This window comes from Anabrus simplex, chromosome 2 (genome assembly GCF_040414725.1).
Source record: "Anabrus simplex isolate iqAnaSimp1 chromosome 2, ASM4041472v1, whole genome shotgun sequence".
Lineage (NCBI taxonomy): Eukaryota > Metazoa > Arthropoda > Insecta > Orthoptera > Tettigoniidae > Anabrus > Anabrus simplex.
The window spans coordinates 1,187,377,238-1,187,398,920 of record NC_090266.1 but is presented as its reverse complement, the minus strand read 5'-3'; the positions used below and the strand labels follow the sequence as shown (position 1 = coordinate 1,187,398,920).

Here is a 21,683-nt window from a genome sequence, read left to right as displayed (position 1 = left end):
GTTCCTTGCGTAAAGTGTAGTATTACTTGTAACGAACGAGTTGGCTACGCAGTATGAGCCATATAGCTCTAAGCTTGTACTCGGGAGATAGTGGGTTCGAACCCCACCGTCGGCAGCCCTGAAGATGATTTTCAATGGTCTCCAGTTTCAAACCAAGCAAATGCTGTGGATATTCCTCAACTGAGGCCACGGCCGCTTCCTTCCCAGCCCTTGCCCTCGTCGTCGCCGAAAACCTACACGAGTTATTGCGACGTTAAACAGGTAGCAAAATAATAATAATAATAATAATAATAATAATAATAATAATAATAATAATGAGCTCGATAGCTGTAGTAGCTTAAATGCGGCCACTATCCGGTATTCGGGAGATAGTGGGTTCGAATCCCTCTGTCGGCAGCCCTGAAGAGGGTTTTCCGTGATTTCCCATTTTCACACCAGGCAAATGCTGGGACTGTACCTTACTAAGGTACAGCTTCCTTCCCATTCCCAGCCCTTTCCTGCCCCATCGTCGCCATAAGGCCTACATGTGTCGGTGCGACGTAAAGGAACTTATAAAAAAATACATGTGAATTAATTTGCTGATAATGAATACGAATATTTAAAAAATCACTAACAGTCACACAGGACGGACATGTGGGAGGGATGTTTATTTTCTTTGAGTAGTTTTTTTATTTGCTTCGAAAGATAATTTTATTCATATTAACATATATACAATAGAGTCTAATGTCACTGAGAGATGATCAAAAAACTGTACAAAATTGTTTTATATGAAAATGTTTCTTATACAGTGACTTAGATTTATTACAAATACACGTACTGTGAACAGCAATTGAAAGAATTTATGAATACCGATAAAAGTATTTCGACAGAAACAAAAGGTGCCGTAATTCCATGCTCTCTCATGATTCGTCAAGAGAAAAAAATGTTTCCAGTATTAATTTCAATAGTACGGAAAGTCGTCCCAAAATCATACTTTTCCATCGGTAATAACAGAACATTATTGTCCTTCTAGTTGAAAGGTAACTGCCTTAACCCTTAAACAACCGTCTCAAGAGATTTATGAAAGAATCAGAAAGGGGACAAAATCTATGACAGTGCTATGCTATTTGTCTTACGTTGCACCAACTCAAGGAGATGATATGGTGACGATGGATAGGACAGGGAAGGAAGTGACCTTGGCCTTAATTAAGATACAACCCCAACATTCGCCTCATGTGAAAATTGGAAACCATGGAGAACCATCTTCAGGGCTGCCGACAGTAGGGTTCGAACATGCTGTCTTCAAATTTCAAACTAACAGCTGCACGCCAAGAACCGCGTAGCAAACTCTCTCGGTATGTGTGAAAGGGGGGATAAAATCCGGTCAGCAGATATGTAGTTACAGACAAGAAAAATACGAATCATATTGGAGATTTTGCAATCTCTACTTAATGCGCTGAAAGTACTGTACAGTATATTGCAAGAGGATAAGAACTATCTGCAGTGCGGCTACCTTTGGAGAGGAGCGTCACGGTTAGCAAGACTTTCACTACACTCAGCTTACGTCACTTGCGGCGGAAATGACATGCATTCGTGAGTCGAAGCACAATACCACGGACGGAAACATCAGAGTGGCTTATTTCAGGATAATAAAAATCTTCCTCCCAGCTAGAATGGTAGTAGGGAATAACGAGCCACTGAACATCATCTTCGTGCACACATAAGTTCTAATTATAGGTTACAATGGCAAACATGAAATTTCTGTACAAGCAGTAACTTACTGTAGCGTTAAATGTACCACTTTCATGGGTTCTAACCCCTTTACGAAGAGAGATACTGGGTCGATGTAGTACTACCTAAAAGTAGCTCCTCAAAATGTCAGTTAATCCACGGGGACAGGTCTCGCGGTGTAGGGTAGTGTGCCTGCCTCTTATCCACAGGTACCGGCTTCGATTCCCGCCCAGGTCAGGGATTCTTTCAAGGAAAATATCCTTTGAGGTTTCCTTCCAATTGGGGGCTATCTGATGGTGATAATGCGCCCGCAGTCTAGAAAGCCAAGAATACGGCCGACAGGATTCATCGTGCTGACCACACGACACCTCGTAATCTGCATGCCTTCGGGCTGAGCAGCGGTCGCTTGGTAGGCAATGGCCCTTCGGGGCTGTTGCGCCATGGGGTTTGCTTTGGTTTGGTTTACAGGTCTAAATAGTATATGGCGGCCGATTATGCCAGAATTCGATTCCGCCATCATTCACTAATTAATAATTAATGTTATTTGATTTACGTCCCACTAACTACTCTTTTACGGTTTTCGGAGACGCCGAAGTGCCGGAATTTAGTCCCGCAGGAGTTCTTTTACGTGCCCGTAAATCTACCGACACGAGGCTGACGTATTTGAGCACCTTCAAATACCACCGGACTGAGCCAGGATCGAACCTGCCAAGTTGGGTTCAAAAGGCCAGCGCCTCAACCGTCTGAGCCACTCAACCCGGCTTATCATGCACTAACACTAACCACACAGCCGATCACTTGCAGAAGAGAGACAAAGTGCGTACGCGAATAAGAAAGTAACCTTGTTATTTTGTGTGACTGCTGATCATAGCCATGGAACCTCCAATTTTACGTTGAACCCGAAGCACAAGGACATTACATAATTTCAAAACTCCCACAACCATTCGCCGAGATTCGAACCACGGCTGCCTTCAAGAAAAGCCACGGACTAGACTACACGGGAATAAGATAATACAATTATGTTATGAAGAATCAATTTTCCAGAAGGAAAGCATAATTTAATTCCAACGATGGCGAATTACCTTGTTGGGGTCCAATAAACAAGCAAGCTATCTTGAAATTTCACTGGTCTAATGATACCGTGACCATCGCCGCGAGACGTCGAATTTGGGATGGAATCTTAAACCACAGGGACGTGACTCACCATTTCCAAATTTCTACATGCTTCGGCCGAGATATGCACCGCCTCCGCCTTGATGAGCAGTCAATAACGATGCTGAAGTCGAATATAAACGTTAATTAATACACAAGTCTACGAAGATACAATATCAAATCCCTGGATAAATTTTCCAAGGTTTCTACCTTTCTTTCTTTCTTTCTTTCTTTCTTTCTTTCTTTCTTTCTTTCTGTCTTTCGTAATAATAATGTAATTTGTTTTACGTCCCACTAACTACTTTTACGGTTTTTCGGAGCCGCCGAGGTGCAGGAATTTAGTCCCACAAGAGTTCTTTTACGTGCCAGTAAATCTACCGACACGAGGCTGACGTATTTGTGCGCCTTCAAATACCACCGGACTGAGCCAGGATCGAACCTGCCAAGTTGGGGTCAAAAGGCCAGCGCCTCAACCGTCTGAGCCACTCAGCCCGGCTCTGTCTTTCTTTCTTTCTTTCTTTCTTTCTTTCTTTCTTTCTTTCTTGGGGCAAGTGTACTCCAATCCCTCATGGAGAAGTAATAAAAACATTCAGAACACAGATGCATGAACTTCTTGGTTAGTGTAGTGCTTCTTGATTCTTGCTCTTCTGTTCCCAATTAATGCACTACGGACCGCGGAGTAACAACTTCGGTATAGGTTGGATTTTTATATTAACGTTTTTTTTTTCACTACTGGCTTTGATATTCCGCCAGTATTCCTTCCTTCCTTCCTTCCTTCCTTCCTTCCTTCCTTCCTTCCTTCCTTCCTTCCTTCAAGGAAAAATATTATCCTTGGAGGTTTCCTTCCTACTTCTCGGAACTATTTTCAAGTGTGGTATCATTCGTATGGATTGGTTTCTTCCATGGATTTGTTCCTGTCGGGTGTCCGTTGTTTCCATTTCAACACCGGTTTTCCTGTTGACAACCTTTACTCCTTGAAAGAGCATCAGGATGTTTCACATAGCCTTTCTTGCTTTATCCTGAGTAGATATCCTTAAAACTGGACTTCTCTTTTTCTCGCCTTCGCATTGCTCAATATAAATTGCAATCAATCTCGCCTCCACATTGCTCAGTATCAATGTTCAATGCCGTCGCCTAGATTTGAACCTAACATGCGACAGTGAAAGACTATATCTAACTGTGTAAGTCACAGAACTGCTTAGGAGTTTTAACTGTCTGCCAATGTTTTACATGAACGTGTATTGATTCGACATACCATGAGATAAACACTCGACATATTTTACACTTTAAGACTGCAAAAATAGAACTTCCTTACCACACGGTAGAAACAGTGTACATACTAAAATGCTGTACGGAGCTTATTATTTCGCCATTTCCCTTCACAAACTCACGATACTAAACATGATGACGTGATAATGTCAACAGTCAGGTGGAATGTGGATCATTCCCACAGGGAACAAAATACGGACGCTGTAGAAGCCAAAACTCAGCATGTGGCTGAGCGCAGACATATCCGTAGGTCCGAAGTGCAAGCGCCCCACGTGGACTCAGCAGAAGGGGGAACGTTCTCGAAGAGAAATATTCATACACTACTTTAAAGATGAGGACAAAAATAACCTCTCGCCGAGGTTCTTTCACAAGCAGATATGTCCTGTAAAGCTAATAGGAGCGAGATATCTCAAGCAAGTACAGTCAATAGTAGCTCTCCTTCTCTGAGAATAAATTATCAACTCCAGTCTCAAAATATCTTGTCCATCTCCTTGGCTGAATGTCAGCATAGACTTCTTCAGGCCAGAGGGCCCGGGTTCGAATCCCGGCCGTGTCAGGAATGTTAATCGCATCTTAATAATTCCTCCGACTTTGGGACTGAATGCTAGTGTTTGTCTCTTCACATCCACACCACACTACCAACCACCGCAGAGACACGCAATAGTGAATACATGCCTCCCCACAGATTTAGCGCCAGAAAAGGAATCAGATTGTAAAACAGGCCCAAGTCCACATGTTCAACACAGTTCGCACTCGCGATCCAAAGAGAATGTGGGAAAAGCAGCAGAAAAAGAAGAAACAGAAGTCTCAAACTTCACAAATATTAGTATTTTCTGAATACAGAAACCCGCAGGCGAAGTACAGTATTCTGTGCTCAAAAGTGTGCGGGTGAATTTGGGCTCAGGTCGGTGAATGCAGGGTGGGTCTCGGCCCGTAAGTTGCCACAGCTGGTCCGTCGTCCAACAGCTCTGCACTCTGACCGGCCAACCGAGCGGGGGAGGGGTGGCAATGGCTCTACCCTGGCTCTACTCCTCTGCATTCGGGAGACGGGACAGGGTTGGGCCTCACGGCTGGCTCCAACCGTCGGCTGTCCTGAGAATGGTTTTCCGTGGTTTTCCATTCTCCTACACTAAGGCGATTGCCGGAACAGTTCTTAGTACAGGCCACGGCCGCCAACCCCCTCACCTTCTCCGTGCATCTCCTTCATCGTAACAAATCTCCCGGCCTGAGAGACGGCGTTACCGTCAAAGAGGCCCACCTCCCCCTCCAGGGGAGGAATGAAGAAGTTTTTAGTAATATTAGTTTCGGCGCAGTAGACAGAGCTTAAATGCGAAATACCCATATCAGTAGATTTACAGTACGTTGAAGGAGGGGCGTAGCCAGGGGGTAGGGTTACTGGGGATTTAGACCCTCCACCCCCACCCTCAATGGAACTTTTACGAAAATAAAATAAACCGAAACTTACAATAAACAATAAACTAAGTAAACATTCAGAGACATAACTGTACAACCAACAAACCTATTGAATATATTTTCTAAGAAGCCTCGAATGTTGAATTTTAGACTGTAAACTGAACATACCATTTGTTGTAAAACTGTTCGACATTGATCGTATTGTTCTTGTTCTGTATTTAAATACAAGATTTTTGTAGTGTACTCCCGGTCTAGAAAGCCAAGAATAACGGCCGAGAGGATTCGTCGTGCTGACCACACGACACCTCGTAATCTGCAGGCCTTCGGGCTGAGCAGCGGTCGCTTGGTAGACCAAGTCCCTTCAGGGCTGTAGTGCCATGGGGTTAGTTGGTTAGTTAGTGTACTACAATCTGAATATCAACACAATTCACTTGTATCAGTGTCCTTATAATGACAAGTCTTGCATGCGCGCTCCACACACGCACAAGCATTCATTGTGTTCTATCATTTTTTAACTATAAACCCCCCTTCACAACGGCCGATCCTGGCTACGTTACTGCGTTGAGGAACCGCATAACCCTGAGTTATCATACCCCAGCCGACATTATTATTATTATTATTATTATTATTATTATTATTATTATTATTATTATTATTGTTGTTGTTGTACCATCAGTGAGGCCTCTCCCTAGTGGTAGGCAACACTTCAAACGCCTGAGGGCGGTGAAATCTTGAGGAAATATGCTGAACTTTCTGAACAGCACTTTATTTTCATGTTATTAAGAGATGTCACTACTTTTGATTTTGGACTGCCACCTAAGGGCTTGGAATGTGTATAGTTGAGTATTGTAACTGGTTAGTGTTTGGCACAAGCATGCTTACGTCTACTGTTTCTAAGTTGTCACAACCGTGACTTCAAATTAAATCGACCTAACATCGCCCAGCTCGCACCAATAAATAGGGGTAATCTTGAATCTTATTTATCTACCTGGATCGGATCGTGACCACTGCTTGCTGCTATTGGCTTTACGTCGCACCGACACAGATATGTCTTATGGCGACGATGGGACAGGAAAGGGCTAGGAGTGGGAAGGAAGCGGCCGTGGCCTTTATTAAGGTACAGCCCCAGCATTTGCCTGGTGTGAAAATGGGAAACCAAGGAAAACCATCTTCAGGGCTGCCGACAGTGGGATTCGAACCTACTATCTCCCGAATACTGGATACTGGCCGCACTTAAGCGACTGCAGCTATCGAGCTCGGTGGATCGTGAACAATGCTACAAGCTAGGCCTATGAGGTTCTCCTCACAAGAGGCCACCGGCGAGGTGGGGCAGTTCTAAGCTAGGCGGCTGCATTTTATTCTATCATGTGAACTTACTTGCCTGTGGCGACGGAAAGATACCAGTGTTCTCCTGTAGCATGTAACACTTAGGGATGAGCCGCGTTTATCTTATTTTAATGTAGGCTATCTTTATTTATTTAACGTAGGTTTCTAGGCTGTCTTCGGACGGAGTGTAACCACACAAGTGTCATGTAATATCTTAAGGATGTACGATATGGACCCTCGTTTCCCTCGTTTACTTTGCTTTTTGGTGACCAGGATTTTATTTTTTCTTAACTGTGTGCTAGAATGAGAGAGGGAGGTAACCCACAAATTGTTAAAAAATGAATTATTGTCATATTTGGATAGTACTATTATATATTTACTAGGGGACCCGAACGAGAAATTTCGCATGTTCATAAAATATGTGGTGGAATAAGCCCCCTGGTGAGCTACTGGTGAACTAAGGAATGCACAAATCGGTACAATATTACACAGTCTTACCACTTAATGTTATCTTTGATTTTTTAACATTTATGGTATCCACTTGATCGGAAGCAAATGTAAGTGCATTATTTTACTGACGAATGTTCCGGAAGTATTTTTTGGTTTTACTACCACTCCATTCTTAACTGATAATTACAGCATATTATAATGACCGAAAACAGGCGTCCCAGCGGCTGAAATGTGAAGTGGACGGCAATTATGGCAAGTATTTTCATACAGCAACCGTATTTGCCAATCGTACACTTCGTACAATTTCTTAACTCATTTTTAAAGAAATTATCCATATTTATGAAATGAGAATGCAACTGGTCACTGCTAATGTTATTCTCTTTCTTTTGAATGCTCATTTGTCATGATCGGTTACTTGTGAGCGCCGCAAAAGGGATCTATACTACTGAAATAATATATTTGATTATCCCACAATATATGAATAATTATTATCCACTTTTACTCTCCCACTGAGAAAAAGAAAGATTTTGGAATATCTGTGAACAGCAATCTGCAGTGCGAAAAGGAGCTAAGCCATGCGGTAGCATTAAGTCAGCTAATGGTAGCCAATAGCACACGCGCTTGCTGTCACATGTTTTAAGTGTCGACATCACAGCTGGCGGTGACAGATAGCTGCTTAGAGTCGGTGTGACTTACACCCCAGGCACTATTAGTAAACCTTAAATGTAACAAGAAATTCGTGTTGAAGCAACTCTGAACCTAACTGCATTTTAAAACAAGTAATTGATGAAAATTCGACTGTTGTAAAAGTAACCGATTTTTTTAAATTTCATTTTTCAGATTTGGGGAATTGAAGCTGAAAATTTTCAGATAAATAATAGGTATTAGAAGACAGATTTTAAGTTTCCTATATTTTTTGGGCTATAAGTAATTGTTTATGAACCAAAAATGTCATGCAATAAAGACAAACGCTCAACTCAAATTATCTCTCGCATTCTAGCATTCAATTTTTCATCTTGCATTTCAGTTAGTAAATCTCTTTCCCGTCTTAGTCACCATCGCAGTATTGCTTATCCTCTGTGTCACCGGGCCTTCCGTCCCATTTGGCTTTATGGCAGGTCATGTCAGGGGATTGCTTGAGTGAGTTCAGCGTCCCGTTCTATTTTGTTTTCGGCGTTTTCTATTTACCTTTATTCACGTCATTCTTGGTCGCGTAGTGTGAGCTTCTGCTCCTGCTTTCCTGGATCCTTCGAATCCCAAACATGTGTTGTTGCTTCTCCTTGAAGTAAAGGCAGCCGGTGTCTAATTGGGTAAAGCTGACATGCTTTTAAGTGTGATAAGTGGTTGGCCTACCTGGAAGTGAATTCTAGGCCCGTTCGGCCATTGAAAGTTAAAACTAAGAGTTCGATATCTGTCTGAAATCAAACATGTTGTCTTGGAAGCTCAAGCTTCTTCATAAAATACCAGACTGCCTTACCAAAGATGTATAAAGTCTTATGAAATGGAAGCTCCTTCTCCCCTGTTAATTATTAAGCTCTAAGCTTGCTACTGTAATATCCCTTTCTAAATATTAATTCTGGTCGTTATTTCTTGTTAAACACTTGTTGTTGTTATATTTGAAAAAAATAAAGTGAAAAGAAAGAAAAGATATTTTAGGAAATCTATCAAACATTTAAAGTTTTTTGTGTGGTCCTGTGGTCATTTTTGTCCAGTAGCCTAGGCCCTGTCCCTTTTTCCTCTCTACTGCCCATATATACTATAACAGTTATTATTATTATTATTATTATTATTATTATTATTATTATTATTATTATTTTGCTAGTTGCTTTACGTCGCACCGACACAGATAGGTCTTATGGCGACGATGGGATTGGAAAGGGCTAGGAGTGGGAAGGAAGCGGCCGTGGCCTTAATTAAGGTACAGCCCCAGCATTTGCCTGGTGTGAAAATGGGAAACCACGGAAAACCATCTTCAGGGCTGCTGACAGTGGGGTTCTAACCTACTATCTCCTGAATACATTATTATTATTATTATTATTATTATTATTATTATTATTATTATTATTATTATTATTATTATTAGTATTATTATTATTAATATTATTATTCTACAACATTTTGCCCATACCTTGTGAGGTCGCGGGTGCGATCTGTGTCGCACATGTGGATTTGGCCGTATTTTACGGCCGGTGTCCTTCCTGACGCCAACCTTATATGGAGGGATGTAATCATTATTGCGTGTGTCTGCGGTGGTTGGTAGCGTTGTGTGTTGTATGAATATGAAGAGGAGAGTGTTGGGACAAACACAAACAACCTGTCCCCCGATTCAGAAGAATTAATCACACGCGATTAACATCCCTGACCCAGCCGGGAATCGAACTCGGGACCACCTGAACCGAAGGCATCACCGCTGACCATTCAGCCAAGGGGTCTGATTATTATTAGTATTATTATTATTATTATTATTATTATTATTATTATTATTATTATTGTTTATTAAGGTTCAGCCTTTTGTGAAAATGGAAAGCCACAGAAAATCATCTTCAGGTCTGCCGATGTTAGAGTTCGAACCCATATCCCGTGTAAAACCTTACAGTACGACTCGTACCGCGTAGCCACCTCGCTAGTAGTAGTAGTAGTAGTAGTAGTAGTAGTAGTAGTAGTAGTAGTAGTAGTAGTAGTGGTAGAGCCTAGGTAAGGTAACATAAAAGGAGCTCGCATCCTCAGAGAGAGCACTAAGTTTCACGTTCTGCACGTGATGACTTTTTTTAACTCTTCTATCAACCTACTTACCGGTACTTCACGATTAGACAAGACATTTCAGGAGCCGAATGGTCTATGCTTTATGTAATAGGGGTTCGTCATCTAAAATGGATAATCAGAGCCACCTTATATTCACAGCATGAATAAACCAACATCGTACGATGGATGCAGTTTATTCAATGAAAGTTGCAGGAGAAACCTGAATATTTCACAGAAATTTCTGGATTTTCTAGAACAGAGGCATATAATACACGTAAATAAGAATTTGATAAAGAAATTAAGTCAAATCATGTAAAGAAAATTAGAAACTAAACTACTTCTTTCTCTCATTTTGGTTTACGATACGAAAGTTTCCATATAATATCCGCTTTAATGCCCATGCCTCCTCAAGCTAATAAGAAGGAGAACTGAAGGCAGTTTCAATATTAAAAGTATAACCCACGATTCCTTTTAAGCTGGGCTCACACGGTGCGAGTGGACTAGGATTGAGTGGACTCGCATGATACGTGCGCATATTTGGCCCGCCACTCGCATCATATGAACAGCTGATGCGAGTCCAGTTGCCTGAGTTTGAGAGAAGCGAGTCAACTCGGACCGTGCACAATTTTCTACAAGCGAGTAACAGGTTCAAGATGGCGGAAAGCTTGAAGACGGTGCAAGGAGGGAAGTGGAGCGATACGCAGACAATAAAATTTGTACAATTATACGAATCTGAAGAAGTGTTGTGGAATTCTAGGCTTCCCATTTACAAAATAAAAGGTGCCAGGGATTCAGCGTTGCTACGGAGAGCTGAAAAATGAATATTCCTGGGGTAGGCGTCGAAGTCATCAAAAAAGATTAAAAACATTCGTAGCACATACAAACAAGAACTATTAAAATTAAGAAATCCAAGAAGTCAGGCACATCACCCGAAGAAATTTATTCACCGAAAGTTAAATGGTTTAACATCGCTGATAGATTCCTGAATGGAGTAATGAATACGAGAAGCAATTTCACCAACTTGGTAAGAGTGTGGTATTTATTTATTTATTTATTTATTTATTTATTTATTTATTTATTTATTTATTTATTTATTTATTTATTTATTACTGTGCTGTCATCTATCATTTATTAAAGGGTCAAAGAATAGAATACCTACACTGTAAACCATTCAATGTTCCCGGGCTGAGTGAACGTTTAACAATGTACAATATTCTTTGACACTTAATACATGATACATGCGAACACACTATAATGTATTCCTTAGGTGCATCATAGATCGCATACAACACAGGCGGCAAAAACGTGGATATTGTAATTTTCGGAACTTGATATAAAGATTCCAAAGATCTGAGGCAGTCACAAGTCGCCGAGTACCGTAGTGTAACCTGGAGTTTCAGACAGGCAGGTGAAGCCGCTCTCATATTTGTGTAGCGTTTTTGTATTTGTACTTTAATCATCTGTAGAAGCTGATTGAACTGGATAGCAGCGAGTCGTAAGTGATTTTTAAATGTACTTTCATCCTCCTCTGGAACTTCACGTAAAAAAAATTGTCGACACACCGAATGCACTAAGTCGTAGAATCCACTCTCGCGCCCACATTTTTCTTTCCTTTTTATTTTTCCAACACTATTCACTAACTCGACAATTAAGATATCAGCAACAGCTGATATCCCTTCCCTTACGAGGTCCGGCATCTTAATTCAGACGCGAGTACAACGTCGTGTGAACACCCATTACATGCGAATAGCTGGCCAGGAGATGCGTGCGCATCATGCTAGTCCACTCGCACCGTGTGAACCCAGCTTAATTAAAACAATATTCCAATCCGCACAATAAATAGCCTGTAAAACCACAGAAAGGTTAGAACCATTAGAGTAATGTGTAAGTTTCCATCTTTCATTAATAGTCATATTTAACAGCTGAAACCATAAGTTAATTTTACAGATTATGAGAGTTCAAGCTAAATAACTGTTGACATATAATAGGGTTTAAATGAGAGAGACTGATATTAGTAGATTTACTGCCATGCTAAAAAAATCATTAATCATTATTCAATCTGTTTGTGTGAGTTAGACGAGCTTCTCGTGGCTTAATGATTAAAGTTGTTCATGTTCAATATTCAGTTCTTTAAATCTTTTATTTTGTATTAAGTGTATTTATCTTAACTTCGGCGCCCACGAAAAGAAGTACATTATCCATCTGCGCTTGTCAGGCTACAGAAATAGCATCCTGTCTAAACACATATGTTCTTCCCTGAAAAAGTCTTGATGTGCATTCGGAGCTCATTCCCTGCTAAAGATGCGTTTCTCCAACTGAAAATTTTCTGGCATTTTTTAAGCCACATAGTAACGCGTGTTCGATGATGGACTTTGTACTGTAGTACGCGGTATATATGGCAATCCAATGTCCAAACAGTTCCACACACTAACATGGGCTCCACAATAAGGGGTTCAACGTGACAACTTCCTCACCCAGCGAGTTGGTTACGGAGTTTGGGTCACGCAGATGCCAACTTGCATTCGGGAGTTGGTGGATTTGAACCCCACCGTCCGCAGCTCTGAATATGGTTTCCCGATTTTCACATCAAGGATGTACCTTAATTAAGGCCACGGTCGCTTCCTTCCCAGTCCTAGCCCTTCCCCTGCCGTAAGACCTGGTTTTGTCAGTGCAACGGAAACCTGTAGTGAACTCCCTCAGCCGTATTAGTTGGTTTCTTGACCGGGTCCGTCACCTCTCATATCAAGCAGGTCCTCAGCCGTAGAAATGTGGTTGAGATAACCCCGTTCAAGCCCTAAGTACAGGGTGAAAACTCATGGATGAGACGGAAATTCAACCCAGGGCCTCCAGATAAGAAGCAAACACGCTACCCCTACACCGCACGGCTGGCACGTAGAATAGAGAAGTTCGAGGAAATTAATAACTAACATGCTAGTCACGAAACAATTAAAAAAGATTTCAACTGAAATTTTATAGAATTTTCGTAGTTCAGGATTTCTGGCTCAAAACCATCCTGTATGCGCATTACAGTACTTGGCTCGAACTAGAATGTCATTACCTAAATAATGGTACTTGGCTGAGTACACAGACAGAGAACATTTTGATACTTGGTAGTGATAAGCATTCATAAGCACAGCCCACTATGGCGGCAGGGAAGAGCAATTGGCCTAATCCAACACGGTACTCGACATTCCACAGCCTGTTAAGCGCCCAATTAAATAGGTGCTAATCGTTCACGTCTCGAGTTCCCAGGCCCTGAAGCACTGTGCCACACAAGTGTTTCAACTGTTAGTGTTAAATTAAACGCAAGTGAGGTTGTACCTTTACGTCACTGTTGATGATATGATCACAGCGACGGGACCACTAGTTTTACGTGGACGCTGAACCATAGAGGACTATCTGTTTCGATTTTTTTTTCTTTTTACAATTTGCTTTACGTCGCACCGACGCAGGCAGGTTTTATGGAGACGATGGGATAGGAAAGGGATAGTGACGGGAAAGAACCAACCGTAGCCTTAATTGAGGTACAGCCCCAACATTTGCATGGTATGAAAATCGGTAACCACGGGAAACCATTTTCAGGGCTGCCGATTGTGGGGTTCGAAGCTACTATCTCCCACAAGGAAGCTGAGAGCTACGTGACATAAACCACGCAGCCAATCGCTAGGTTTTTCAAATTTTATATTATGAATTGGCCAGGGTTCGAACTGAGGCCACCTCGGTAGTATTAAATTAACAAGCATGGCATGAACAAACGCCCCTTCATGTCAAACATTCTTATATAAACTTTTATAAGCTGTAATATGTAATTAACATATGGCCCTGAGGTTCACTCAGCTTACACCAAAAATGAGTACCAGGTTAATTCCTGGGGGCAAAGGCCTCCGGACGTAGAGCTAACCATTCTACCCCCATCACGTGCCGCGGCTAACAATGGTGGAAGCCTTTACCTTCCACTCCTCCAAGGGCCTTCATGGCCTCTACGGAGGTGACTTTGCTTTAATATGTAATTAAATGTCCCATGTTGACATATTTCTAACCAAGGCATACGCTTCAGATCTTCCTAGCCCTTTCCTATACCATCGTCGCCGCAAGACCTATCTATGTCGGTGCAAAGTAAAGCAAATCGTAAAAAATATTAATAATAATAAAAAGAAGAATTCTGTAACTTGTTTTTCCTCCAGTATGTAATCAGTAATCGCACTGCCAGTTAGTGTATACTTCCAGTACTACTACTACTACTACTACTACTACTACTACTACTACTACGTCTCCGAGCGGAGGCCTGGTTTTTACTATTTTATATAGCCTTGCAGCTATATATTCGGGAGGCGGAGAGGTAGGTCCCCCACTATCGGCTGTCCTGAGATTGGTTCCCCTGGTTTTCCATTCTGCTGCACTAAGGCGAATTCCGGGGCAGTTCCTAGTTTAGGCCATGGCCGCCAACCCCCTCACCTTCTCTGAACATCTCCTTCACCGTATCACATCTCCCTGGCCTGAGAGACGGCGTTACCGTCTAGGAGGCCCGCCGTCCCCTTCAGGAACGGACTGGAAAAGTAGTAGTAGTAGTAGTAGTAGTAGTAGTAGTAGTAGTAGTAGTAGTAGTAGTAGTGTATGATTCTCTCCTACCCCCCCCCCCCCCCCGGCCCCCAACACACACACCGAGCAATAATGTAAAATGAATCTTACCTTCAGCTTCCTGAGTTCATCGGACCACTTGCAGCCATCCTTATGGTGAATGCAGTAAACAATAGAGCCCATGATGGCCTTCTCGGAGTCTGGATCCGGATAAATCTGTAGGCACACAAGACTGAAATTAGCATTCGCGGTGATTTATTTAAATACGGAGACCGTTAAAGGTCGTGAAGTGTAAAGGCCTTTAGATACGACATCCATGAAAAGAAACATACCGATTGGTACGCTAATGGCAATTAATTTTACAAAGAAGAGTAACTGAAATTAAGAAAATAAATCACCCCTGTGTTGTATTCCGGACAGGACTGAAGCATCTCCATTCCCCAGTGTTTCAAGGAACGTAAGAGGATGTTGAGTCAATAGTCCGCGTAAATGATTTACTTTCTTATGGAAGGGAAGAGAGTTTATCTGTCCGATATTACGCTTCGACAAACCTGAAATCATACGATGAATTTCTGTTTTATTTTTTAGAGGAAAATGTGAATGTGAATGAAACAGCTTCGGATGTGGAGTCATGCGACGCCATGGATCGCAGATTAAACGCTGAACGTTAATACGAAGCTTGTAGTTTTACGTGACTTGATATTGTGATCATAGTCACGGACATTCTAGTCTTACGTGGAATCCGAGCGAGAGGAATGTAACTTTCCTTTTCTAAAATTCCATATGTAATGGGATTCGAAACATGGCTGCCTTGGTGAGCAGCCAGTGATAATGTCACTCGAGTATCACTACTATGAACGAAACTAGTTAATTATAAGTGCACAGAGAGTGGTCGGAATCAATCGAGCAAACTCACCAGGATGTAGGAGACCACAAGAAAGTGAGCATAATCAAATCAGGAAGTTATGTAATAATTTCATATATTCCGCTTCGGTCAAATTGGGATATCATAATATGTCAGGTTAAAAGACCGACCTGCAACCCATGAGTTTTCATTCCCTCTACCAATAATAATAATAATAATAATAATAATAATAATAATAATAATAATAATAATAATAATAATAATAATAATAATAATAATAATACCGGGCGAGTTGGCCGTGCACGTAGAGGCGCGCGGCTGTGAGCTTGCATCCGGGAGATAGTAGGTTCGAATCCCACTATCGGCAGCCCTGAAGATGGTTTTCCGTGGTTTCCCATTTTCACACCAGGCAAATGCTGGGGCTGTACCTTAATTAAGGCCACGGCCGCTTCCTTCCAACTCCTAGGCCTTTCCTATCCCATCGTCGCCATAAGACCTATCTGTGTCGGTGCGACGTAAAGTCACTAGCAAAATAATAATAATCATAATAATAATAATAATAATAATAATAATAATGATAATAATAATAACACGCAGTCTCCAGGTCGAGGGAATTAACCGTTTACGATTAAAATCTTACGACCCAGACAGGAATAGTACTCAGGACTCCGAGGCATGCATGGAGCTGGACATTTCCCATCATTTAATTGTTACACTGTATCTCAAAACGACTGAGGAGCACCATATTAAATAATAGGAATATTCACCTCATATCTCAGTTGTGAATGTTATCGGATTGTATCACACCGCTGTCTTTTCCCCCCCTTTGTATCCGGCAGGCTTTACCAGAATGACAACAAGCAGTGTCGTGTACTTATCTTGACCCCACGATACTTCATTCCCAGCAAAACAGCTGCATAAATGCATTACTTCGAAAGTGGCCAGTTCATCTTTTACTATTGCTCCTAGGGTGAAAAGTAATTCTTAAATCAATGCATTTAGACAAGATATCCTCGGTTAATGTAACAGTGTACAGTATGTGGCTCCTATAATGCCAGCTGTTATTAGAATTAAAATATTTTTCATGTGATAGCTTCGAACGAAACATTGCTGGAATTGTTTAAAATATAAAGACAGCTCCTCCTTTACGTCAAGCATTATGGCTCAGAACCAAACAAACCCTATGGTACTACAGCTCTAACGGGCCTTGGGCTACCAAGCGACCGCTGCTCAGCCCAAAGACATCCAGATTATGACGTGACGCGTGGTCAGTGCAACGAGTACTCTGGCAGATGTAGCCGAATTTTCGAAAGGCACTAAAGCCCATTCCGCACTCCATATCGTACGATTTAGGCACGTAGAAGTTCTCTGGTGACACATTTGCTCTTTTATCCGAGAAAATTATAAAACTCAGTCAAAGGTCGCATAACAGAATTTCGGTTTCACCGTGATCTGGAAATGGGTTCAAATCAAAACACATGCACAAGGTACCTATACTAGTAGTAGTAGTAGTAGTAGTAGTAGTAGTAGTAGTAGTAGTAGTAGTAGTTGAGGAGCAATCATTAAAAGACATTAGAATGCATTTACCCAAAAGCAATGCCAACTTGAGTGAATTGTTAACTTAAATTAACTCAACATAACAATTGTTAAGTTAAATTAACTCAACATACGACGCGCAGGTCGCCTACAGGAGTCAAATCGAAAGACCTCCATCTGGCAAGCCGAACTTGTCCTCGGACACTCCCGGCACTAAAAGCCATACGCCATTTCAACTCAAAATGATTTTATAAATAATGTTATTGTATTACCATTAAGATTGCTGATCTTCAACGTCGTTTTTCTGCCGGATATACTCGCAAGATGAAATTTTGTAAGAGACATTTTTTTATTGCTGGCATGTTAGGAGTCGCGCTGCGACGCCCGAGTGCGCGAATTACGCTTCACCCTGTATATATACATATAAAAAGATCTAAGGAAACTGCCTTTGAAAACCTGAACATTCTCCTGGAATATCTTTCGTAATTTTATCGACCAAAGTTGAATTTAAGACCCTTAAATAAGTGAACAAAGACTATAAAACATGTATCATTATCATACTTCAGTTACCTGCAGACCTGATAGCCTTACAGTTTAACTTCACTCTCGCCTTGTCCGACGACGTACACTCTAAAACGTAGTACTAGGAAAGTCTCTTCTTAATTATAATCGCTGATCCTCGACTGAATGATGTCGAAAATCACCAGTTTTCAATAGTACTTAGAAGTTGCCAGTTTATGTCAAATGTCAAAAGTTATCGGTTATCATTCATTAAGACTTCTGTAATGACAGCCTATAACAGTGGTCTTGTGAGCAGATTTATGTAATAATTAATGAAATGATCTCATATCTAACCATCACTCACTGAATAGGTCATTATGCCCATTTTGCGAAAAGATAAACCAAGGAAAATATTGGCAGACACTGTACTACGTATCTACATTATAGCCGTGATCTATAAATACACAACAGTAAGTATAGGCGACATGCTATAACTCTTTAGAAAATGTTATGAACCGAGCTCGATAGCTGCAGTCGCTTAAGTGCGGCCAGTATTCAGTAATCGGGAGATAGTAGGTTCGAACCCCACTGTCGGCAGCCCTGAAAATGGTTTTCCGTGGTTTCCCATTTTCACACCAGGCAAATGCTGGGGCTGTACCTTAATTAAGGCCACGGCCGCTTCCTTCCCACTCCTAACCCTTTCCTGTCCCATCGTCGCCATAAGACCTATCTGTGTCGGTGCGACGTAAAGCAACTAGCAAAAAAAAAAAAAGTTATGAATCGCCAATGTGCTGTGGAGACTCAAGCCACATCGCCAAGTTTCCCGAAGCAATGGCTATAACGACGAAGATATTAAAAGTACTTTAGTCATCCAATTTGTGGAGTTCTGATTCTTATGCTTATCCCGCTTTCTTCCACACTCGTGGGGTCGACGATGCGAACACTGTCGCATAAGTGAACTCTGTGCTATCAAAAACCAAACCAAACCCCATGGCGCAACAGCCCCGAAGGGTCATGGCCTACCAAGCGACTGCTGCTCAGCACGGAGGCCTGCAGATTACGAGGTGTTGTGTGGTCAGCACGACGAATCCTATCGGCCGTTATTCTTGGTTTTCTAGACCAGGATCGCCATCTCACCGTCAGCTAGCGCCTCAATTGTAATCACGTAGGCTGAGTGGACCTCGAACCGGCCCTCATATCCAGGTAAAAACCACTGACCTGGCCGGGAATCGAACCAAGGGTCTCCGGGTATGAGGCAGGCACGCTGCCATTGCACCGCGGCTTCTATAAAACTGTGAAGTAACTATCAAAGGGCAGAAACTACAATAAAACAAGTAGCGACCTATCTTGATAGCTGTAGTCCCTTACGTGCGGCCAGTATCCAGAATTCGGGAGATAGCGGGTTCGAACCCCACTGTCGGCAGCCCTGAAGATGGTTTTCCGTGGTTTCCCATTTTCACGCCAAGAAAATGCTGGGGCTGTACCTTAATTAAGGCCACGGCTGCTTCCTTCCCATTCCTAGCGCTTTCCTGCGCCATCGCCGCCATAAGACCTATCTGTGTCGGTGCGACGTAAAGCAGCTTGTAAAAAAAACTAGTAGCGTGCACCATTAATCGCACTTATTTCCGCAAGACCTAGTTCGGAAATAACCCCTTTATGAATGAAGTCGTAAACCATGATACGAGTTACATGATCCTTAACTTTTCACCTGGCTCAGATTATTTCTAGTCCAATGTGTTACATTTACGTCGCTATTCCGCAGTATCGTAAATCTCCGGCCATCACGATATTGTTTAATCCATGATTCATGAACTGTATACGTTCATCTATCCTTGCCTCTAACATCCACCACTGCTGTTATACTCCTTCCATCGTCAATGTAAGCCTATAGCATAGTCGTTCCTCCGAAACAGCAGAGAAACATGTTCCACTCAACTTTCTAGAATAGTCCTTACATAGCCTGCAGGCAGAACGAGAATTTTACGTCACAGTATTAACAAGATTTCAACGATCTATCCCACCTGCTCATGTGGAGGACTGCATCAATGCCGACACGAAGTGTACTGTAGTCGAATAAATATGTTTTCTTGTAAGTTAACAGTGCACAAGGGAACAATGCGTTGTAACAAGCCATAATGTCTCAGATGATGACAATAAGCATTTGATTTTCTAGATGCTGTACTAAAATACACACTTCAAAATAATTAGGGATATTTTGTGACGTCTGGTATGTGAACGTTAATTTGGTAGATGGGGTTCCAATATTCGTACAGCGTATCTTGAGACCTTAGCTACTCAGGGTATGTCAAATCGAAGTTATAGTCCATCTGTAGACGTAGCCATGCATTAAACTATCAGGTGACCCCTCAAAGTGAATAGCGGTGCATCCGTGTGTCGCTGTGAAGTACACGGACTACTGCGGTCATTTGAGCACGTTGTACATCAACCAGCACATCCCATGAGACATCTTAACGAGGTTCAAGTCGCAAGAGCCGTCACTTTGATCAGGGAAGGATGGACTTTTCGTCGTGTTGCTGTGGATCTCAATGTCTCTCCGTAAGTTATTCCACGCTTGTGGAATCACTACAATGAGACAGGCCATTTCACAAGGAGGGTTGGACAAGGTCGTGGACGCATGACAACCCCACAGGATGACCGATATCTGACCATCTGTGCGTTGCGGCGTCGTTCAGCAACTGCCAGAGAACTGCAACAAGACCTCAGGAGGGTCACTGGAGTCACGGTGTCTGACCAGACAGTAAGGAACAGGTTAAGATAAGTGTCCTTACGACCCAGACGTCCTGCTCGCGTGCCCCGTTTAATGCAGCAACATCGCGCAGCTCGCCTTCTGTTTGCCCGTACCCACGTCAAATGGCAACTTAGGCCAATGGAGACTTGTGTTGTTCACAGACGAGTCCAGATTTCCCCTGACACAACGTGATGGACGTAAACGTGTATGAAGACGCCGTGGTGAGCAGTACATGACAAAAATGTTGTCCAGGAAGGCGACCGATTCCGACAAGGTTCTGTGATGATGTGGGGTGGCATCAGTATTGATGGCCGTACGGATTTTGTCGTCGTCCGTGGTAATCTTACCGCTGAGAGGTACATCGTGCAGATACTGCTACAGCATATGTTGGTTGCTGCATACGGTGTTGCCCCTGAATTCGTACTCATGCACGACAATGCCAGGGCTCATGTAGTGCGCATCACCAGAGGTGTCTTGCGAGAACTGGACATAGAAGAGATGGAATGACCAGCAGTGAGTCCCGACCTTAATCCCATCGAGCATGTATGGGATAGGCTTGACAGAAGTGTTCGTGGGCTTCCTGTTCCACCACAGACTCTCCAAGACCTCGAACAGGCTTTCATTGAAGAATGGAACCTGATACCGCAACGTGACCTCCGTCGACTTACACGGAGCATGCCACGTAGGTGACAAGCTGTGATAAATGCTCGTGGCGGACATACACCATACTGAAGCTTTCCAACTGTGATAAAAATCCACCCTGGAGGACTGTTATCGCTTTGTTTTCGCCCCTATTTGGACATTTCCGTTTGTGTTCTGAAAATGAACGCGAAACCATCAAAGTTCTTTTGTATACTTCAACGGTAAAGAACAAAGGTTTAGCTGGTAATATACCAGGGTGTGAGGTATTGTTTTGTAGAGCATGTCATACATACGTTCAGAAACAAGTATCCCTAATTTTGTTAAACTGTGTATTAACTGCATTGAGTTTCGTCCGGTTGCTTTGCTGAATGTCAGCACAGAGGCCTTCAGAACAGAGGACATCGGGTTCGGTCCTCCATCGGGCAAAATTTTTTAATAATGTTATTGGTGTTATGTCCCGCTAACAATTTTTACTGTATTCGGAGACGCCGAGGTGCGGGAATTTTGCCGTGCAGGAGTTCTTTTACATGCCGGTAAATCTATCGACACAAGGTTGGCTTATTTGAGAACCTTCAAATGCCACTGTACTGGGCAGAAATCCAACCCGCCAACTAGGGCTCAGAAAGCCAGCGCTCTACCATCTGAGCCACTCAGACCGGCACTGAGAATTTTGGGTGCTTCTGGTAAATAATCCTCTAGTTCGGGGACCTGGCATCTGTGTTCGTCTTCATACATACTTCTTTATTTATA

The 21,683-nt window shown here is 42.4% G+C and overlaps 1 protein-coding gene across 1 annotated transcript in view; it reads right to left on the bottom strand.

Moving 5' to 3' along the window:
• Nucleotides 1-21,683, bottom strand: part of Traf4 (TNF receptor associated factor 4) — a 91,643-nt gene that overhangs the window by 35,983 nt on the left and 33,977 nt on the right. The window contains exon 2 of the mRNA XM_067139807.2: nucleotides 14,752-14,856. Within this exon, the coding sequence (XP_066995908.1) occupies nucleotides 14,752-14,856 (105 nt within the window). The remainder of the gene's footprint in view (nucleotides 1-14,751; nucleotides 14,857-21,683) is intronic.